At 39.7% G+C, this 22864-nt stretch overlaps 1 protein-coding gene across 2 annotated transcripts; it reads right to left on the bottom strand.

The window, feature by feature from the left end:
* Positions 1-1855: 1855 nt before the first annotated feature.
* NCEH1 (neutral cholesterol ester hydrolase 1) lies at positions 1856-21417 on the bottom strand. 2 transcript variants are annotated; one of them, XM_062582500.1, is made up of 5 exons: positions 21221-21417; positions 12861-13089; positions 10846-10915; positions 8118-8289; positions 1856-6752 (listed from the first exon to the last, which is right to left on the bottom strand). In XM_062582500.1, the coding sequence occupies exons 1-5, from the start codon at positions 21359-21361 to the stop codon at positions 6135-6137; spliced, it is 1230 nt and encodes a 409-aa protein (XP_062438484.1). In that variant the 5' UTR covers positions 21362-21417; the 3' UTR covers positions 1856-6134. The 2 variants fall into 2 exon arrangements, with proteins under 2 accessions (XP_062438484.1, XP_062438485.1); XM_062582501.1 differs by lacking the exon at positions 21221-21417 and adding an exon at positions 20627-20787.
* Positions 21418-22864: the final 1447 nt, after the last annotated feature.

Below are 22864 nucleotides of genomic sequence, written 5' to 3' on the forward strand. Positions count from 1 at the left end.
CTGACCAGGCTGGAAAACCCCAGCCAACAGCGACTAGCTGACTAATCTCAGATTAGCCTGAATTGTTATGCTTTGTCCGAGCATGAATTCATGAGTCAGGGACTGAGCTGACACAGATGTTTTGATGCGGCTCCATCATAATGCTTTCATTTTTATATTGTCTTTTTAGAAACAGGCTGGATCTTTTTTCAAGTCAGTCTTTGTTTTAAATGCTCCCCCCTGCTGGCAATTTTGTGCATTTATTTTTTTTTATTTGAAAGCCTGAGACTAAAATTGAATTGCAATAAAATTACTGGATTGATGGTAGAAAACTTCCCTTTTTCCCCCTCACTGTGGTCTGAAGTCCACATCTCAATTGCACTGAGTATACTGCACGTGTGACCACATATGGTCACGGTGTTTATGGGTGACATAATTTTATATTATCCCAATTATTATTACTGTTTTAAAACTCTTGATATAATATATATGGTCTTTCTCTCCTAACAAACCTTTCTTCTCCTGTATCCCTCTACTCTCTTATGCTTGGAAGTGCTGTGGTTTGTAGAAATTATGCCTCAGAAAAGAACAAGTGGTCACGATGGAAATATTTAATTTTCTACTGTTTATATAAAGCCAGAAAGATTTATTAAAAATATAAGCTTCTGGAAAAACAGTTTTAGGGGAACCACTGTAGAGTTTCTTTTTTATTATTCTCCCTCTCTTCTTCTTGAAGAGCTGCCAAACACTTTAAAACACTGCAGGAAATCACAGTGAAAAATTATTAATTTTACATCGTTTATATTAGGGGTAAAACTTACTCTTAAGAGATGTGAGTGATGTGCTGCCCACTATTTAAACAACTTTTATGAAAGAGAGAAATGCCACTGGTCTAATGCCAGAAGAAAACATAACTAAAAGCAAGCAGAAAATTTATGCCGCTCCTGGGGCTGCACGATGATTTAATTACACCAGGATCTTTAAGTCTGCACATACCCGTGGTCAGGTTTTCAGACTGAAGCAGTTCAGGACAATACAAAGTTCCAACTATAGAAAACTTTTTTTTCCCCCCCCAACTGTTTATTTGCAAACTGTGTCAATGCCCAAATTAAGTTGCACCACATATTCATCTACTACAGTGTGCAGGTGCCTGTGAGTATTTTGTGCGAGGCGCTTTGGTAACCCTTGGGTGCCTGCTGCGGGCTTGTGCAAGTGCGGCGCGGGCGGCAGTGTGTTCCCGCTCGCTGCAGGGGCAGGAGGGTAGCGTACGCTCAGCTGCACCGCGCGGCGCATCAGCCCTGCCACTAACTAATGACCGTCACCATTAAAAACTGAGAGCGCCTGGGGGAAAAAAAAAAAAGGTTAAGACTTCACAAATAAAGAAATAATACGGAAGGGAGGTAAATGCAAATGAAAATGCAACTAGGATTTCAGCCATCTAAAACTTACTGAAAAAAATCTATAAACATGCTAAAAAAAACCCCTCTCAATTTACAGATCAGAGCGGAGAACTCAAGATCTGCTGCCTATCCTGAGAGAGGGAACAGCACTAGTGTGTTTATAGATCATTATCCAACACAAACAAAATGTAATTAATTTAATCATTTCACAGAAATCATAGAAGAGGTGATCATCCCAACAGAACACTGACCACAGGCAAGGTTTCCTGCTTTGAAAACAAACTCTTTGGCTTTGATTCATCATTTCTTTAGGAACTCTGAGGTCTCCTGGGACAATGTTGTGCTACATTGACCTCTGCTAAGTGAAAACTCCATTTCAAATCGGAAGCACCATGTTGAACATCCCCCTCCCCCCCCCCCCAAAAAAAAAAAAAAAGAAAAAAAAAAAAAGTGGTCCTGCAAAAAGAAAAAAAAAGTTCATGGATATATTTCACTTTATTTGTTCTTTGTTTTGTTTAGCGCACTTACATAACACTTGCTCATTAGATCTTAGAAGATCTTTCCCCTGCATTGAGAAAGAAGCAAAAACCAGTCATGTGTAAGATACTGAATGTATTCACGTAAGTATGTTTTACTTTGGGTTCTTGAGCGTCTCCATAAATAAGAGAACATTAAACCAGTTGGGATTTTAACAACATCATTACTCGTGGATCATAGCCGCTTAAAAGGTTTACACTAGATTAATTTTGTTTTTTTAATTGGAAGTTTTTAATAAAGTTTAGTAAGAGATTAAAACGTGTACCCACAATGCACCTAATTAGAAAAACATAAAGAGGCCCAAACATTACAAAACAAATTTTTGAAGTTTTTTTTTTTTTTTAGGTCTTAAAACCCACAATGGCTTTCCTGCTTTAGGTAAGGATGTAATTTTTCAACTACATAGATGAAGGCTAGGCATTTCAAGTTATGAATGATTTTTTTATGCACCATGAAACATCTTTAAAATGGTCTGAGATGCCGCAGATGCTGAACACCCATCCCCAAAGAGGCTCCAAGCTAGACAATCAAAAAATTCATTTAGTTCAGCAAATATTGGCCAAATCACTGGGGAACTACTAATGTATTTCCCAGATCTGTGAAAGCAGGATTCAAATGACTATTGGTTCTTTTATGTGAACTTTTATTTGCTTTAAAGGCCATCAAGAACAAGATATTTTTGCTATGGATGGATGAAGTCTAATCGTAGGAGGAAAGAAAGCAAGCTATTGTCAAAAGGTAGTTCTCATACTTACTGATTTAACCAAAAATAAACAGATGAATTATTGAGCATCTTCTAGAAAACATCTTTTTAAGGTAAATATGCACATGGGAAACATTCTCTGTCACAGGTATTTGAGCTGATCCTACAGTGTGTTAAGTGCCCTAAACTCCTTTTGAAAATCACTAAGGAATGAAGGTGCTAGGTGTGTCCAAGTAAACACTTCAGAAGTTTAATGGAGGGGATTTTAAAGTGGGACTTTGAATGAGGATCATTTATAAAAAGGAAAGGAAGAACAAACTGAGGGACTGTAACATGCATTAATCCTAATCTTTTCCTAGCAGATAGCGGATTTGTGTAACAAAGCCTGTCAGGCCAAACTGAGCTCTCAGTTGGGTCAGCGCTCTGTTTCTGAGAGCTTACAGCAGTTCAGCTGGAAAAATAATGATAAACTTTGAACTTCGGTCACTGGGACTGCATGCACAGAAGAGAACAAGGAAAAGTAGGAGTAACCAAGAGAATATGACTAAGGCTTACTTCAAGGTTTACACTGAATTTTAAACAAGTGTCTTTTGCTGCTATATAGAACAAGGTCTTTTTATAGCTGTAATTCAGACCTCCTTTCTTATATTATAGACTGTCACACATCTTCCCAGCTATCGTTTACTTAAATCATATAGCTGCATGATAAAAGTAGTCCAGACATTTTGATAAACAAGTTTGTACTGTAACATCTCATCCAAGTTCTGCTGCCATCTTCGGTGTCACTTCAAACCAGTGATGACAGCATATACATTCAACCCAGTTTATATACTTACTACCACTTCTTGTGCCAAGACTTTAATGTGCTTCAGTGCATGAAGGAAATTTACAGCCAATGCTGGGAATATATATCCCACCTCTCCATTTCATTTCATTAAAAAAAAAAAAAAAAAACACACATAGCAATAATTATATTATAGTTTCATAGCAGATATTTATAACTTAGCCATAAACAAATCCTGATCTAAAGCTTTGCAGGCAGCTCTCAGGAAAACTTTATTATTATAGCATTGAGAGTAATATTAACCACTTGGGTTTCTCTTCCTCAGTACTACAATTACTACTATCTTGTAATGACTGCAGGTGCATATAAATTACATTTTTTTGGGGGGGTCGTTGTTTTATTCTTTATGTGGGCAAACCAGCAAGAAGTCTACTGTTACAAGTCAGTGTAAAAGTACTTTTTGACCCTAGAAGTCATGGTTTAAAGCCAGGTAAATGGAACTGTTCCCATGCGATATGAGCTTTGGAGCAGCCCATATTTTAAGACGCCTTTTGAAAGGATAACCAATAACTTTGGTTGGTGTTTAAGTGTAAATTTTATCTACTGAAGGTGCATTTATAGGGGAAGGGAAGAAAGAAGGTTTAAATCCAGAGAAGAGTTTAAATTCTTCCATAGTGTAGGTTGATTGAATATCTTGGCCAAATCTTGTTCTGATTTAAATTGTCTTTCAGCTGATCTAATCCCATTGAGCCTTTGAAATGATTTAAATGGAAGAAGAATCAGGGCCACTGGTGAAAAAGCTGTTGCTTGTGACCTCCATGTGAACCCATGCTTAGGGATTAGTTTTAGCCTGCACAAGCAAGTCTACATTGAGGCCTTGTCTCATTAATACCCTTTCTTAATGCATACAACCATATTAACATCCTGGTATTTCTAGGAAGCAATGATTCACCAAAGCTATTTTCTTATTTATCTACCAGTGAGAGTGGACTTCTCTATATGTATTTTAAATTACATCAGCCAGTTTGATCTACCAGTGCATTTTTAAAGGATTTTTCAGAACCCTGCCGCAGGAATGCTCCAACAAAGTTGCCTTCATCATGATATCACAACAGCCCCAAAGCCCTACCTTAGTGTCCTTTCAGATGAGCTAGGCCAGAAATTAATTAACATCCTAAGAGAATAAGCGGCCTAACAGCACCATCTGTTACGGGGCAAGTTGTTCTGAGCTAGATATTAAAGAATGATGAAAAGTCAGAGGCTAAGGGATCTGTTCAGTGCCGGCCAGTTACTGTAGTATCAGTGTGCTTCATTAATGTCTGTGCATTTATCTTCACAACTCCTTTGTGAGGTAGGAAATGACTGCTCCCTCTCTTGCAGAAGAAGAAAGTGAGGCACAAGGAGATTACACTGTTTTCCTGGGGTCCTACAGGAAGTCTGTGGTAAAGCTGAGGGTGAGTTTAATCTCCTAGTTTAATCATGGGACTGCCATTCTTTCCGCTTTGCCCAGAAACACGGGGCTTTTGGCACAACCTTCATTTTTGCATGCAGTAAACATCATGGACAATATATCCTGTCATAAGCAGTTTCACTTCCCTGTCCTGTCTGTCTGAATTTTCGAGACTGGTTCAAACTGCAAAGATTTGCTGCATAATAGCCAGATCATCTTACTGAGCACTTAGGAGACATGGTGCAGCTGTAAAGTTCAGATCTAAATTTTCATTTTAGGTTAAAGCCCACTTCTATTTGCTTGCTTCCTTCCAGGAAGCATGAAATAGAATGAACTAAACACTACGAACACGGAAGAAAGCCAATGAACAAAAACTTCCAATATTAATTACAAATGTTAGTGCAAACCACACAGCAGATTATTTTTAGTATGCTCAGTATTTTCTGTAAGGAGGTCATAAAGCTGATGCTTTAAACAAAGTCACATTCTTTAGCCAAATAAGTGGTGAACTTTGAAGCTCACTTAAGCAGCTTTGGTTTTGCTGCTACACATAATACTTTTCATACTAAACATTTATATGTATGCTATAATAGGTTTTGGAAAATATATTTAGTCCTGTGCTTATTTAAAATATAAATAACCAAAAGGTAAGAAAGACCAAATTCCAAAGCTGAATCACATGTTTGGCCAAAAGACTTGTCTAGCATCATAACTGCCTAGAAGTGAGAACTATTTTTTTTATTTAAAATTCTCTTTGTCTATGTGCCTAAAGCTCAACACCTAAATTCATGCTTAACATCCAAATGCATGACTCTGCTGACAAAGGTGAGAGTGCTCACACTTTCTTTGACATCAAGTGCTCAGCACTGTTGAAAATTAATTCTAATTTTTTTTAACATATCCAAATTTAGATGTAAGCGTTTGGCTTTATATCACCTCATTTGAAAATCATGGCCGTTGTGCCTCATATTAAGGGATCAAAGCTTTAAAGACTCAGCCAGTTAAGAATGATCTCCTTGCTCTACGTTTGTTCATGTTTGGCAATAGCTTGTATCATCTGAAAGGAAAAAAACAACAGAAGTTTGAAAAAGTATTTCACAAAATACTTTGCTGGGCAAGGCCAATAACCCAGTGAATGTTGTAGTTAGTGGCTTATAACCCCCAGTAAATGCAGCTGAACAGATGAAGTCAGAATTTGGAAAAGTGCACTTTTTTGTTTGTTCTTTTGCAACCATGGACACTACAGCTGTACACCCTGGGTCTTCTAGAGGGACTCTTTCATCAGAGGTTTTCATCTAGCCATTTTATATAGCTGTTCCTTGTCTGAATTCCTGCAGAGAAATCAGTAGGCCAAATCGTGAATATCATACAGCCATGAAAGCAGTCATCAAAGTGGTCAAGCGTGACTTCCACGCCGGCGTTCTCTAGTCGTTTTGCGTACATCACACCATCATCTCTCAGGACGTCATTCTCACAAGTCAGGATGTAAGTCTTTGGTTGTAGCTGCAAAGTTTCATTTTCTGCAAGCAGTGGGACTGCTCGTACATCAAGCAGTGCTGGTATCTTCTGGATGATTTCAGCCTTGCCTGTAGTTTGTATTACAGGCTTGTAGTTCTTTTTGAATGATGAAGGCAGTAGAGATGTCCAGTTCAGATGTCCTCTGAAAGACAGAGCTTGGCTTACATCGAGAGCAGTGTGATTGTTGATCACCAGTGAGTGAGCCAGGTCATAGTTACCATTGAAATAGTCTATCCAGTAGTTTATCATGACATAACGAGGAAGAACGGGCATATTCATATTCTGCTGGTACGAAGGTGTATTAAAGTCAAATGCTTGAAGGACTGGATAAATTAAGGCCTGCAGTTTTGGTCTGATGGTCACATGCTCATCTTTGCTAAGCTGCAGGAAGAATATAGATCAGAATTGAGATTATAAAGAAAACTGACATTATAGTATCAACCTGGATCTTTACACATGCAATCATTTGACAAATTTTAGGCCAAGTTCTGCTCTGATGTAACTCCACTGGCAGATGTTGCTCTTTTGGCTGAAATACGAGCAACCTGACCTTTATCTTCTGCTGTAGTGATGGCCATTTTGGACATAGCCAGTATCCTGTCTCCAACAGAAATCAGTGGCAGATGCTTATGGAAGAGTATAAGAACAGAAAAAGCATACAGTGGTATTTCTCTAACCCACTTCCCCAGCTTAACAATTTGCAACTGAGGGACTTCTTGTGTCTGTTTTTGACTTGCACTTGCCAATTACACATTTGACGCACCCTAATTCTTTTAATGGAAGAGTCAGTGAACACTTGTTTCTCTTCACCTTCTGTACAAGATTCTTAGATCTTTCATACCCAGTTTTGCTCTCTTTCAGACCGAAGATTCTTAGCTTATAGGATTGATTCAGGGAAAGATTAAATATCCTTTATTTAAAAAGTATTATGCATCAGACAAAGAAATTATGAATGCTGTTTCCAAAACATGGTTCTATCATGTTTATCCATCCTCAAGATTGAAACTTTTAGTGTAATTGTCCCTTATTAATTTTTTCACCCTAATTCAATATTGCAAGGTTGTCATGATAATTAGTTGTCTGCACATGACATCAGCTTTCTTATTGCCAATGGTTAATGATGATATGAAAAAGCTAATAATAGTATTTCACTGAACCATGAAAATATTATTACCTGCCCCAGGCTGCCTTTCAAATCTTTACTAGATTAAATTGAGATTACATTTAAACTAGAGATACATGAAAGAACTTTCCTTAAAATTACAAAATGCTATAGGAAAGCAATTTAACAGAAGAGTTGGTTTTGTTTATTACGTTTTTTTTGTCCTTCATTTGTATTTGGAAGAAATAAGAACATACTTTCAAAGACAAGCATCTGTAAAATAGGAAAATAAATTGATAAAATATGCAATTATGTATTATGAATCTAGTTACTTATTCAGGCAAATACAGAATTCACCAGCAAACAGGTTAAAAAAAAAAGTCATTTAGCTACTCACTTAAAATTTGGCCCATAACAACTCATACTTGCAGTAAGACTTGCAATCAAAGCTGCTTGATTCACATACAGACTCATCTTTCTTCTGTAAAATATCTAGATGCTGGCTTTCAATAGCAAGCATTACAGTTTTGTCTCAAGTTAGCACATCACCTGGTGATGATGCAGCACAAACAACTTGTCAACCTATACGCATCGCTGAATTAAGGACTGTTGCAGCGTAATACATATCAGACACTGTATGTTACCTGCTGACAAACAGCAGCAGCCAAATTTCCTCCTGCGCTATCACCGGAAATTGCAACACGACTTGGGTCAACTGAATATTCAGCTAAGACATCAGGATGCAAAAAATGCTTGGTAGCACGAAGAGCATCATGGAACTGTTCAGGGAAGCACACCTCTGGTACCAGCCTGTATCTACAAAGGAAGAAAAGAGGTGAGAAACAATCATTACAATAAATATACCTCTCTATCAGGGTTAATATACTATCAAATATATTAATGACTAATAGCTATTTCATTAGGATAAATGCTATGGGACAAATAGGAGATGTGTAATACCAGTGTAAGACTTAAACTTATAATCAACATTCTAATTCTGAAATATTAATACTAACCAACTAGATACGAATAACACAGTATAAAATTGTGCAGCACTTTTCTAGGATTTGCCAGTAGAGGATTTCATGTTACAAAAACCAAATGAATATTTAAAATACCTTTGGCAAAGGAGTCATTGCAATCAGCTTGTTTTCCATCCCAAATCCCCATCTTAACCAGCATATATGAGAATAACTCATATATGCCCAACAGCTTCAACTGAGGCAGCATATACCTAAGCAGTTCTGTTTCCCAAATTTTATGTACGCTCAGTAGAGGCTGAACGATTGTATGCCTATATACCATAAAAAGGAACAATAGCCAGTAATTGAAGTAATATTGATTTGCCCTAATGCAACACATTCAATAACTCCACTCCTTTATCAAGGAGACAAGCAGAAATATACCCAGTTCATAGGTGGAGAGACTGGACTGCAGATAGATAGATCCAACTGTCTGCCCAAGAACAGCCAGTAGCCAAGAACCACATCTCCTAAGTCCCATTCACTAGACTTTTTCAGTTTCTGAATAACAGTGCAGGAAAAGTGAGTTTGTATTCACTGAATCATATGTAACATAAGAATTGTTATTGGGCATAATGATGCCAAGCACACTTTTCTTTTTGTGGGCTTTTATATTCTTAATGGACTTTACATATTTTCTGCTTGTGGGCTGATAACCAATGTTTTGACAAAATATTTTTTATTGTCAACTTGACAGAAGAAAAATCTTTACACAGGTTAGTGTTTCTTAGTTCAAATGAAGAAAGTTTTTGTCAAAATATTTTGTTTCCCATTATTCCTGAAGCAAAACAAAATCCAGCTTTCTGGTATAAATATTTAACTTTAGAAATCTAAGCTAACAGGATTCCAAATGCAAAATAAATTTCAAACTTAAGTTAAATAACAAGTATTTTAAACTAAACCTGTGCTGCTTTCAGAAAGCCATCTATGTATAGCATCAACTCGAAGGGAATATGAGACAGGCCTTTGGGAGCTCCTTGTGAAAGTGCATAACAGATTGTGTACAGATCATGAAAGTGAGATGTACAATTAAACCAATGAGAAATCAAATTAGACTTTACTAATTGAGTACAAAAGCCTTGATTGAGAGTTATAATGGCAAAGGAGAAGAGACAAGCAATAACAACTCAGAAAAATTGGCAGAATTATACTGCCATAAACAAGAAAAGGAGTAATAAGGAACTTTTCAATGTAGCGATCACTGTTCGTCTGGAATGGCCAACATCTGCTTTTTACTTTTTATTGTTTCTCCTCATAAACAACAAAGAAGTAAAAAAAAAAAAAAAAAAAAAAAAAAAAAAACCTATCCCTTAAAGTATATTAGAGTGAGTTTTGAAGTAGAAACATCAACTCCATATAATTAAGTTTTAATTTGATCACAGAAGCTGGTATGTAATCAAATGCAAGTGGGAAACTTGAGTAGTTGTATCAAGTGATTGCTTTTGTGAATTAAAATATTAAAGTTGACAGTAAAGATGAAAAAAGTATCAATCAATTTGAAGTGATCCAGGTAATGTAGTTAGCTAGCTAAGAAGGTTTTTCTTTTTACCTTAGAATTGTTTAGCTAGTCAAAAAAGCAGTCCTGGTTTCTCTGCCGTCTGGCACCTCTTGTCCTCTGCTTTTGAGTAGAGTACATGGGTTAAATTAGATTACACAGGTTAAATTCACTGGAACAGTGTGTGATTGAGAGAACAGCAGGAAACTGCTAGACTCCACTGTATATACTGGTTAATGAGCAGTGGTAAAATTACTTGCTAATTTTTATGTTGCAGACCCTTTCTCAATATGACTTAGAAATTCTGGTTTATAGACAGACTTGAGGTATTTTATATTTAATATACCTTGCAGTAGTGGGAGTGGCCATTGAGGAGGGTAAAAGTCCCTCTTGCTGCATGGAGGGATTAAGACAGATGTTGTTCAGCCTTCTTTCAGGTATATGTGATGTCCAAGTGCATATATGTTTAAGTTGATAAGCATTTACAGAATTGTAACTTAAGTCACTTGAGTGATCTCAGGTTTTAGTTGCATTCCTAATATGTAGCTACATTTGAAAGATGCACTAAGATTTGCATTTTAGTATTGATCCAGCTGATTAAAGTGCTACTCTCCTTTTCCACATTTCTGCCTTCTAATACAGCCTCTACAATAATTAGAAATCCAAATTAGCTTTTGATGCCATTCTAATTTTTTGTCATTTTAAAAGGATAAAAATATCATATTGGTAAAGAAAATTATTTTGCAAGTTAAAACCTTATATAAAAGTGAGTAATGAGGGAAAAAGGCAAATAGCTAAAAGAACTAAATTACAGCTAAATACCTTAAAATTACTTAGTAACATTAAATTACTCACTCAACTGAGACAACTACAGCATTGAGAGACTCGGCCATAATCCTGCAGAGATTATTATAGAGGCTTGTTCCTGGAATGAAATGACATAGTGTTAATGACGTATGAGTCCATTTATGTCAGTATATCACAAAGTTACAGGGAAGCAATCTCAGAAAATATAAATACATCATACAAATATAACCAAAGTAAATGAGGCCAGCTTGCAATGAAGTTCCAGATACATATTCTAGTAGAAGGGATGTAATTCATGCCTTGAGAAGTCCCAAAGTCCTGCAATCTCAATACTTTCTTTCTCATCTGTTTCTCAGTGACTTGGGTCATGTCATTTCATCCATCTATTACAATTCTCTCATTTGGGTAAAACTTAACCTATCCAGGACCCTGGGGGCATTAGTATCCAGATACTGTTATTGTATGAGTCACTGCATGTTGTTCATTTTATTACAGCATGTACACTGGACTCAAAATTGCTTTGATTCAAATGAGTTGCCCTATTTAAAGGGCAATTAATCATAGTTATCCTATTTATCAGGGGACTGGTTTTCTCTAAGTTTATTCCTTTCCAGTTACTTAATCGTTGTTTCCTGGTGCTATCAAATAGAGTACAGCATAAAGCATTTTCTGAAGTATCTACAGTCCTAGAATTTATTATTTAGCAGTAACATAGTAACATTTATGCCATCAACTTTTACATCTTGGAACTGAAGACAGCGTCTGACATAGTTGAGTTAGTCATCCAAAGAAAACACAATAATATAAACTCTTTGCAGAGCTACAGTCTTATGCAGATTGTTACAGAACAAATGAAATTTGTAAATAAATGAAGGGCAGAATTCTAGCAAACATCCCTTAGGGAGGTCCAAGAAAACCCATCTCAAACCCCAATCTTAATTCCTCTGGAAGAAGAGGTCAACAAGCAATACGTGATTGCTATTTAGCAGCTACAGGACAAAGAGATTTCCAAAGGGATTTCCAAAGGCACCTGAAGGACAGATTTTAAAGGATATTTAGGAACCTTAATCTCACTTAAATCATAGTCTAAGAGCCATGCATATACATGCATAGTTCAACTCCAATCAATAGGGATTTTGTTCTTAAAATATTTCAGAATGTTCTTTCTGTATAGATGAGAAACAGATACATCTGTCCTGTACTGGCTTCATAACGTGTCAGGAGCAATGTGGAAGGAAAATGGGTATGTCTCCTCTTTGATTGTGGTCTTGAGACAGCCATGAGAATCGCATACCCTTTCTCTTCGAGACTTTTCTCATTCTATACAATGGGGAAGGATCAATGGCTATCTTATTGCCTATAGCTATAAAATACTCTCTCTGATTATGTTTGTGGTTTCTAGGTGAATTTTATCATAAGTAGTACTCATTTCCAAGGTAATTTCTGCAAGTGACTGGAGTGGTTTCTGAAGGGAGCAGCCCAGACAGAGTGATTGATACCCAGCTCTACGAGCTTCCTTCATCATGCTGCTGATCTATTCTGTAATCAGCAGCAGGCATTCCCAAATAACTGTTATTTAGGAGCTGAACATTAGCAGTGCTGTTACATGCAATTGTGAACAATTTCAGCACATTCTTCTGGGAACTATTATGTGAAAATGGGGCAAAACCCTACCCCGTCACTGGTTTCTGATCAACAAGGATTGATATTTGCACACTACCACAGCACTTACTGTAGACAACGGGGACTGGCCCATACAGCACGTTCATCCAGGAGTCTCAGCAATTGAAACAAGAAGCTATTTTGCCCTCTCAGGATATAACGAAAATACGCTTTTGGTCCTTTTACAGCTCACATCCTGATGAGATATGCATTTCTACCATGTGCTGTGATTTTTTTCCCCCTCCCTCCTTGCATTTGATCTACCAGAGTGGAGACAGTTGCTACTGAATTCAGATACATCTTAGCAAAATTGTCATCCCTAGCAGAGAAAGCAGCTTTTGGGTTCTCCTGCTGTGAAGAAAACAGACCTGAATTCTATTTAATTACTGACAGACACATACTTGCACTTGCCAAGGCCCAGCCCCCTCCGTGGATATAAACAACGCTGCGCTTTAGCGTTTCATCTTGCTTTGCAGGAGGTTCAAACACTCTGACTTCCACACCATCAAAAACAGCATCCGTTATGTTAATATGTTCAGAAGACACGGACTTCAGCTTGTCAAAAGTACCAATCAAATAATTCAGAACTATCAAGTGATGGCTGAGTCTCATATAGTGAATCAGGTGGCACTGAGAGGAGAAAAAAAAAAGGGAGATTTGTGTTATTTCAGAGCATATCGTACAATACTGCATTGATGTTTAATGCAATAGTTTTCAAAAGGCAGTGCCTGTAGAAAAATGAATATGGATTCTTAGAATATTCACCAGAAAATGAATACGATCATCAAAGACCTCTAATGCGTTTAATTTTGTATTAAAACAAAACCCTGCCCATAAAAGATTCTCTGTTGTCATACCAAATCAAATCACGAGCATTATGTGGATCAAGACAACGCTGAAGGAGAATTCAGATCTTCCCTCTTGAAAGACACCCCTGGAAGGAGAGGATTCTAACCAGGAGCTTCTACTGTTGCACTACGGAAACTTCTCGGAACACTTCCAGTAGAGGGCAGTGATACACAGTCATTTTTCCCCGATCACACAAAAACAAATGGCATCATTCCTTGTGCTCACTTACTCAGTGCCTGCCTCAGTTTACTTTTATCTAAATTGATTAGAGTAACACTTTCCTCAAGGGAGCAATGACTGTGAGGTACTAATAACATTTAAAGAGCTCTAAAATTCTAGTGGTGGGGAAGGCATCATAAGTGCAAAGCATTTCTCTTATTCTACCCCAAAGTATAATTCTTTCCACTTCCAGATTACGCAAGTTCTCAGTAACTGCCAAGAAATAGGAAAACAGGAATGGCTTCAAAGGAATATAGTCCTTGCTTATTAGCTTGCCCTGCATTTTCCCGCCGAATCAGAAAGAATCTAAGGCGATATCCAAAAACCACAGTAAATTAGTGATTTTTTTCCAACCTTTTAGAGATGTTGTCCCATACCCTAAATGGTTTAGAAGGCATTGCAATCCTTTGGCAGATCTTTTGCTGGGACTAGTGTTGAGAATGGCCATTAAAAAAGAAGTAGGGGTCTTTCTCCCATTTGCAACGTTAACCTCTGTCCTGCTGAGGAAAGCTAGAATTGGGCAATCAGCTAAGCCTTTTGTGAAACTTTCTGGGTCAAGGCAATGGAGTTGGAATGTAAAATAAATTATTACCACAATTGCAAACCTGCTAGTATGAATTAAAGATGTCAGCGAGAGAGAGGGCATCTGGGTACTGATCTAACTGCACCCACATTACAAAGAACAGAGAGTGGACATGGTCTGACCTGTGCAAGGCCTGAGCAGAAGCCATGTGCTGCTGAAGAGCACAAGGTATAGGTTCCTTAGTGACATATATTATATATATTCACATTTTGGATATAAGAATGTTACAGTCTTTCTGGTTTATATTACCTTTTCTTAAGGATAGCTATTTCTTGATTTCACTTTCTTTGCCATACTTCTGCACTATCATTCTCCGTAGTCACTTTCTGATGCTAAATTTCAGCCTCTCTCTTAGGAAAGTTTTCTAACAGAGGCACAGCACCCCCATAAATAAAACCCTCCAGAGGGAAATTCTGAAGTGCTCCCTTCAAAAAAGAAAGAGCGACTTTCTGAATTCTGCAATGTCCATGCCAAAAATCTTTCCTTAGCTCTGCAGCCCCAGTTGCTTGTATGTAATACTTTAATCTGTAATACTTTGAACGTAAAAAAAAAAAAAAAAAAAAAAAAAAAAAAGTTAGGTGCTGTATAAAAAAGGCTTACATAGCCCCGTTTGCACTGCAGTTTTATGTAGAAACAGACACACTTTGACACTTTCCTAAAAATTTTATGAATGCCAAGTACAATGGACCTGCATGCGAGCAGGGAGAGGAATGCACTTCCAGAACAAGGTGAATTTACAAAAGTGACTTTCCTTTCCTGCTTAGCTTGTGGTAATGTCACCTTGTTGAGATAGTTTGGTGGGAATCCAACCTTTTAAAGTGTTTTCTACTTTACAAATTAAATACTATTTCTTCATACTGCAAGGTCTTTCCCTGTAAGAAAAATACAGAAAGTATCCAGCCACCACCAAGAAATGATGAATTCACAAGAGTTTGTATCTTTGTGTTTCAGATCATGCTTTTCTCCCTTTGTTCCTTCCCACAGGAAAACGCAGTTCAAGCTTGAAAAGTGGAGGTTCTCAAACATTTCATATTAGCAGAAAAGCAAAGATGTGTAGATAAAAAGAAATGCCCCAACTTTTAAAATCTGAAGAGCAATACGTCTATTAATAGTTTGGCACTGAATTGATTGGATTGCCACCACTTGACCCAGCTAAAGATCTGGTCCTCTGTGTGTCCTTGGGAGGTTCTTGGGGAAGATAACCATTTAGATTCAATTGCAGAAATAGTGCCAGGAAAAACAGTGGGTTTGTGAGATTTTTCAGCCTGACTCTGTGCTGCAACAGCCATTATATTTTAGTTTTCTCCCACTACAGTTCACATTCTTTGTGGAGAGGATTACCACACGTTCCCTGCAATCAGACATGTTTTACTTTCAAGGCTAGTTACTGTTGTTTACCAAGATATTTTTTTCTCTGTTTGTTTAAACAGCAGAGCAGTGTGGCCATCTGCAAGTTTATCACGTGCTTTTCCTCTCTATAATGGGCTACCCTTTCCAAGGATGGAAAAGGTGGTTCGAGACCACCCTTTCCAGGAATCACAAAACACCTAGGAAGAGATGTCCTTACACCAGGGCACAAAAGAAACAGAACTAGTATTTGCTAGATCCAGGCTTTTTTTTTTTTTTTTTTTTTTTTTCTTTTTTGCCAAGCACATATCAACCACATTCTTTGAAAGTATATCTAATCTGTGTATCTTATCATTTATTAGGCATCAGGATTTCACTTTCTACTGGTAAAGAGTCAGTCTTGTCCAAAGGTCTTGGAAGCAAAATCACTTCTGTGCCCTGTTATCTGACTACTGGCAGCAGAGGATGTGTTTAATGGTTGGCTCAGGCTCATCTAGGACAGCGTTGCCACCAAAAGGGCAGGCCTGCCTGACCTCGGTTGTTGACCCTGCTTCCCTGACACCTTTCTTTTGTTGACACTAGCAAACATGAAGCCTTGGAGTATCAGCTCCCTGAGTCAGCTGAATATGAACCCAGCAAAAACAAGCTTCAGCCAGCTTACTGTGCTGTCGATGACTCAAGGAAGGGAAGAGTGAGCAGGGAGAAGGATGGGACCAGCCCTTTTGGCAGCAGCAGTCCACAGCTGGGTTTGATTAAGTCAATAATAAAAACTGTATCCAGACATGACATGCAAGCAGCAAGTGTTTTGATCTTTACAGGTATTCATGATTTTACATTTTTTAAATTTGTTTATTCCTGAGACAATACAGGACTGTTGCAGGCTATCAAATGTAGCACTTTTGAAGTGCTCCCTTCAAAAAAGAAAGACTTTTTGAATTCTGCAATATCCATGCCAAAAATATTTCCTTAGCTCTACAGCCCCAGTTGCTTATATGTACATGAATGGTAGTTTGTGTATGTGTCTTTGCGTGCATGGGAGATGGAAAGCGGTATTCTGTGGCAAAAAGATAGCACTGTAATAATAAAAGAAAATGAAAAGGAAGAGAGAGCACGAGAAAAAGGGGGAAGTTATGAAGGGACTGCAGAAAAAGTAAAGATGACCAATTTACAAAAAAAAAAAAAAAAAAAAAAAAAAAACCCGAAACATAAAGATGAAGCCCTGTCCAAGCTTCCCCTGAAATTCCTCTGGCAGCCACAAGTACAGACCATGATTCAGTCTGGGTCAATTCCTTATAATAACTGCATTTCTATGCATCAGTCTTGTGATAGGTGTTTTTGTTTCCAAAACTGAGATCTCTGGGGAAACATGATCAGTGAACTTCACTGCATTAACAGGTTGAAAGACCTTAGCTGCCCATGAAGCAGAAAGGAGCAGGATGAGCTGACAGGCCCAGGCAGAAGATGACTAGCCAGGAGAGAGGCAAGTATGACCACCTTTAATCATCAGTATCTGTCCCTAAACTAGGGGACAGATTTTTCTATCAGGATTCTTTTATTGGCTTCTCAGCTCATAATTATATAAAGAATGCCACATGCTCACTGCCCCTATACTTACCTCCTACACAGACTTGTACTCAGTCATGTAGTCTATATTAGGAAAAAAAAAACACCAAAAATCTGTAAGTGTATTATTTCTGTTGCTGATTTCTATTCATCTCTAACACTACCCAGAACATTTGGGAGTCTCTGTCCTCGTGTGATTCCCATAGCTGGCACAATCCTAACTGCCACATAAACTGTCCTACTTCACATACCTGTGACCTTTAGTCACCAAATTCTTGCAACAGGTTGCATCCAGCTGCTACACAAAGGCAGCACGCCTCTAAAGGCGAGCTGGACACATCAGCTGCTTCCTTTGCTGCCTTTCCAGCCAGTCAGCCTGAAGTCAGCTCTGCACTGACCTTCCAAGCCTTAGACAGGATAGGGAATTAAGCAAAACAGCTAACGCTCTCCTTCACCTACAGCAATATTCAGGACTGAGCCATATCCTACTCAGGACTCAGATGAGGAAAGTCTTTGGAAACTTGGTGACTGAGACCAACTTCCTTTCTTCTAAAAGGAGATGTAGGTACTCCTGAGTGCCACTGTCTTCAGCGCTGGCATCATTTTGCCAAATGCATTTCTAGAACATTAGAGTCTAAAATGCCAACTACAATATCTTTTTCAGTAATAGAGACTGGCTAAAAATAAACAGGATCATTTCCTCATTTAGTTGCATGCAGAATGTTTTGTTTTGACTGCATTTCAAATGGTTTATCACGTTTAAAGGTGAATCTCTTTTTATTTTATGGTACTATTTCTTAATACATGTGCATTACTGCATGTTAAAATGAGCTTTTTCACACTGAGCTATAAAGATATTCCTCCAGGACTCAAAAGACAAGTGCACTAAGCAACGTTAATTTCCTTTAGAACTAAAAAAAATAAAAGACTTTTACAGAGAGTTTCAGTTAGAAGCAAAAACTGGATTACATCTAAAGTTTTGTACATAAACCTTTTCATTCATGATGAGCTTTTATACTAGGTAACTAATAACTTTTGTCTCTATTGTAAATAAGATGAGTAGTGCAACCCAGTTTCTGCATAGGTGCCACTTCAGTGAGATTTATCTGCCACACCTAATAGTTTATAGAGGATTAATGTAAGTCAATTCCAAGCCAATATTCTTGCATGCAAAAATACAAACAACTTGGCTGGCTGCAACTATGATTTACATCTGTCTGGCAGTCACACACCCTAAAATAGATGGGTAAATAGACTATATATTAAAATGTTAGACATAGCACTAATTACTGTTTTCTCTGATCCTGATTGTTCACGTCACATGCCCTAGATTTCATTCCAAAAGGAAACGAGTAGCTGGGAAGCAGAAAGGAGTTGCTTTGCTGATAACGAGAAATACAAGGATACTTTTGTGCCCTGTACAGCTGCCTAACTTCTTCCATATAAGCCTATCTGATGGCCCCTAAGCCAACTCATTTGTCCTCCGTAACCTCTGTAACAGGTGTCCCTGTTCCAAAAATTCAGCTTTTCCTTCCCGTGCATCAGAATAGAAAGTATCTGGACAGTGGCATTAAAAAACAAAGGGCTTATTAAATAAGCATATACTGTTCTCTATACTCTGATGGTGGAGAGTGATTAGACAAAGGCAGGAAAAATGCACACATTAACCCTGCTCTTTGCTATGCAGTTTTAAGTATTTAGATATTTGTTGACAGAGATGCAAAGTAAAATAATACCTATGGTTTAACCATAGTTAAACCCAGTCCTATAATCCTGAGTAGTTTACTGCAGTTGCCCAAATTGCAGTGAATCCAAATTCTGTATGTGTACATGTGCAGTCCCAACCTAAATTATCATAATCTCAGTTTCAGTTTTCATTCTGAGGCAGCATGGTAAAGTTAGCAGAGTACAGGAACAAGGCTGAGAACCAAGATCAGTTTTCAGCTTTGCCACTGGTATTTTAGGTGATGTCAAATAAGACATTTTCTCTCTTCATCTCTCTGTTCCTCCCCCTTCCCCAAAGTAAGATTAGGGTAATGACTGCAGTCCCCTTTTGTAATATCTTTTCAGGAAGTATCCTGTAGGAGTTAGGTATCTTTTTAATCATGTGATTACACTTGAAACACTTGAAGTGTATCTTGCCCTGAGCCTGAGCACTGAGTCCCAAGCTTATAAAATACTTTGCAACTGACTGGGACAGACATAGCCTTAGTATATTTTATTGATAGTCATTATTAATATATTGAGAAAATATATTATCCCTAACAAGAAACGGTAATGCTTAACTTTCAAAATTTCTAAGAATCTATTTCAGAATAAGCAAAAGACAGTTAATTATACATGAGGCATCTGAAGTTTGTTTCACAGTCTTAGAAGAAAAGATTATGGTACACTTCAGAGACTTTAAAATAAAAATACTTAGTCAGAAATATTTCTTCTGTCTGCGCTCACACCTGCAAAGGAAAGGAATAAATAGCAAGCTGAAAATAAATTCAGAAGTAGGGGAAAGTTCAGTGGTCACATTTAGAGAAATGCTGCGCCATTTGGTCTTGCCAGTAGCCAAAGAAAGGGGAAGCTTTGCTTTACAAAAGGATATACACTTTATTGTACACATACACACACAAAAAAAATCCCAACTGTCTAACATACTAAGTACTCCAGCTTAACTTTTACAATCCTAGCTTCAGTTCACACAGTTCCCTCTTAATGGCAGTCATTGCACTACCTCCAAGTGGTGGAAAGACTTTTGAACACTTAAAAAGCACCTTGGCTGTCTCTCCAGAAACACATGTCCCAAAGCTTACCTGTTCATAATCTGGGATACCTAACGCCCCACTCAGCTTTATGGTTTTTCTGTGCAATGCTCACTTGTTCCTTCCTTTAAAAGGCATATGGCAGGGACTGTTACTTGGTTAGTAACTGTTCTCATTATGCAATTTTACATTTCTAAAGCCAGAGACGTAGACAACTGTCTAAGAAATCCCCACTTCCCCCTAACCAGCTGCTCCCCCAGTCCCACGGAGCTGGGACTGATGTGTGGACCTTGCAGTCTGCTTACACTGCCACAAACGTAGGCTTTGCTCTGCTAACTAATCTTGGGATTACAATTTCTTGAGAAGATCCAAAAGGGTATATCCTTCAGCCTCCGAAGGTAAAGACACCAGTGTTCATCTGACTGTGCCCTAACATACAGCATAAACAGAACACATACATAAGCCAGTAGCAATATACATATATATAGTCACAGTCATATGATTTTCTAAAGATAGGTCTCCTTCAGCTAGAGGTTATGGACTTGATTCTGTTCCTGGATGAAGTAGTATGATGTTTTGCAGGCAGTATACACTAAGTACCCTTCTGGCCATACTGTCTATGAATTTGGTTGAGCTGGGAGCTTGCAGTCCAGCTGCTTTCATTAGCCACACAAAGCAAATGAATGCCAAATTAATTTTTATTCAAAAATGAAGTTATCATAGGCCATGCCTGCATAATTTTTATACCACACATAAGGTGTCACTGCTTGAAGGGAGATCATGCAAGCGCATAGTTTTACTCCTTCGCCCCGCAGTTTGGGTTCAGAGGTATGTTCAGAGCACGAGAACCCACCCAGCGGCTCTGATGCTCTGTCTAGCCCAGTGCTCGGTCCAACCGGGCGGAGAAGCAATCTGGGGAGAGCAAGATTCCTCGTGCTTCCCGGCATCCGCGGTTACTGCGCCAGGAACGCTAGCGGGAACGTCCTCGCCCAGCGCTTCGAGCGTCCGCTTACGGGCTCACGGATTCACCTCATTCCTTTCGGGAGCGGCCAACAGGCTCACCCAGTCAAAGTGCATTTGTAAGACACACGCATCCGCGTTTCAGCCTGCAAGTGACACGCTGTTAGGAAAAGAGGATTTAAGCACCGAGTGTCAAAGTTAGGCCTGAGGGTGCCTGAGGAGCCCTCGCAGGAGAACCGTCTCTCCTGGCAGGCAGTAAAGCTCGCACCTAAGGCCAATGACCGGGAAGTTTCCGTGATCTCTGATCTGCTTTACGCCACCACAGAGACACCGGTAGGAAACGGGGACGAGGTGGGGCTGTCACGCGTGCCGGTGACAGACCCGCGCGCAGCCGGAGGGCTCTGCTCAACAGCCCCCGCCTGCGGACGCGGAGCCGACGCGGCCGAAGGAGAGCCCGGGGCGGGGGGAGATGCCGCGGCGCCCTTACCGCCTGCTGCGCGGCGCGGAAGGTGGCGTCCAGCAGCATCAGCTTCCAGGGCTGCGACACGGCGCCGGGCAGCGGCAGGTAGACGTAGTAGGCGGCCAGGGCGGCCAGCGCCGCCAGCAGCAGCACCCGGGCGGCCCTCATGACGGCCGCCGCCGAGGAAGTGCCCGCCCCGGCGGCCGGGTGCCCCCACACGCGGGCCGGCCGCGGCGGCGGCCTTATCAGCGCGCCGCCTCCGCGCCCGCGCAGCCGCCGCGCCGCGCCGCCCCGCCCGCCGGGAGGCCGCGGCCGGGGCCTCCCCTTGCCCGCGCCGCCGCGTAGCCCGGCCCGCGCCGCCGCCGCGCCCGCGCCTGCGGGGGGCTCCCCGGGAGGGACGGGGCCGGGCTCTCCCCGGCGAGGCGACAGGAGGCAGCGGGCGGCGTCCGAAACGCGGCGGATTCAAGCTGGGCGCCGGCCCGGCGGGCTGCCTGCGGGGCTGGCGGCGCCTCCGCGCTCGGGGGGTGCCCGCGGCCCCGCGGGACGTGGCCCTGGGCCGCCCGCCGTCGGCCACCCCGCGGCAGCAGCGGGGTCCCTGCCAAGCCCGGCGGCTGTGCGGGCTGTGGGGCCGTTGGGGCTCGGCCGGCTGGCAGCGAACTTGAGGCGCACAAAACGCAGAGGCCTTTCTTTCCTTTCCCCCGTTTCCTCCTTTCTTTCTTTTTCATAGGGTGTAACACCAGAAGAGGAGCAGAGCAGGAGTTCCCTCTGAACAGAGGGGCTAGGAACAGCGGTGTCCCGACAGAAAGTGTAACCTTCCCCACCGCGAACCAGGGAGGCCGTGAAGAAGAAATGAGGGCTGTGATGGGGAGTCATTGCAGTTAATGCACTCAGGAGAGGGACTTGGAAACCTTTATTTTAACCTGAAGAAAATTTACTCTTCCATTTTAACAATTCTCAAAAGGAGCTGTTTTAAAACATGTAGAGGATGATTTATTCTGGGGCTGGAAATTTAGAGGGTGTCCCCCCCTGTCCCATGCCATTAACACAAATTTTGTTTTAAAGTAGGATGTTTTCTCATACCTAAAACAGAAATTCCTAAATAGGTCTTTTTTCATCCCCATAAGCACTTTCATCAAAAAAAAAAAAAAAAAAAAAAAAAAAAAAAAAAGACTACCTTCTCTTTGTGTCATGCAGGAAACATAACAAATACTATCATGTTCAGTCTGGCACAAATTAAACGGCTGTTTAATGCTTACACTCAGAGCTATCATCAGCAAATTCAAATATTTAAATGGCTAGATAGAGATGCGTTATTACTGTTACATAGATAAAAGAATGGGTACTACTTTCAACAATAACCTTGTTTTTAAAAACTAATTAATAATATTAAAAAAGTAACATTGAAATTTAAATAGAGTCCAAAAAAAGGGCTTCCATTTAAAATTGCCATGAAATTGTAATAAAAGAAAAATAAGTTTATAAGGAGTGAAAGGTCAGCTTTTAAGCCAGCTTTACTGGAAACAAAGTAAAACCTCACTGATTCTGAAGGCAACAGAAGAAAGTTTCTAGAATTTTTGAGGAAGTAGATGTCCCAGACCTTAAAATCTTTTCCATAACAGCAGCAGACTGAATTTCCTCAACAGGTTATTGAGTTAACTATGGATATGAAAG

Source organism: Rhea pennata, chromosome 9 (assembly GCF_028389875.1).
Source record: "Rhea pennata isolate bPtePen1 chromosome 9, bPtePen1.pri, whole genome shotgun sequence".
Taxonomy (NCBI): domain Eukaryota; kingdom Metazoa; phylum Chordata; class Aves; order Rheiformes; family Rheidae; genus Rhea; species Rhea pennata.

What these genes read in the sequence shown, in the direction of transcription:
- NCEH1 (XM_062582500.1), bottom strand. Translation starts at nt 21,361, where the DNA reads ATGAGGGCCGCCCGGGTGCTGCTGCTGGCGGCGCTGGCCGCCCTGGCC. An exon ending in TCCGCGCCGCGCAGCAGGCG is followed by an intron (nt 13,090 to 21,220) that starts GTAAGGGCGCCG and finishes TTCTCCTCTCAG; the next exon opens with TGCCACCTGATTCACTATAT. An exon ending in CTGCTGCTGTTTGTCAGCAG is followed by an intron (nt 6,753 to 8,117) that starts GTAACATACAGT and finishes TTCTTCCTGCAG; the next exon opens with CTTAGCAAAGATGAGCATGT.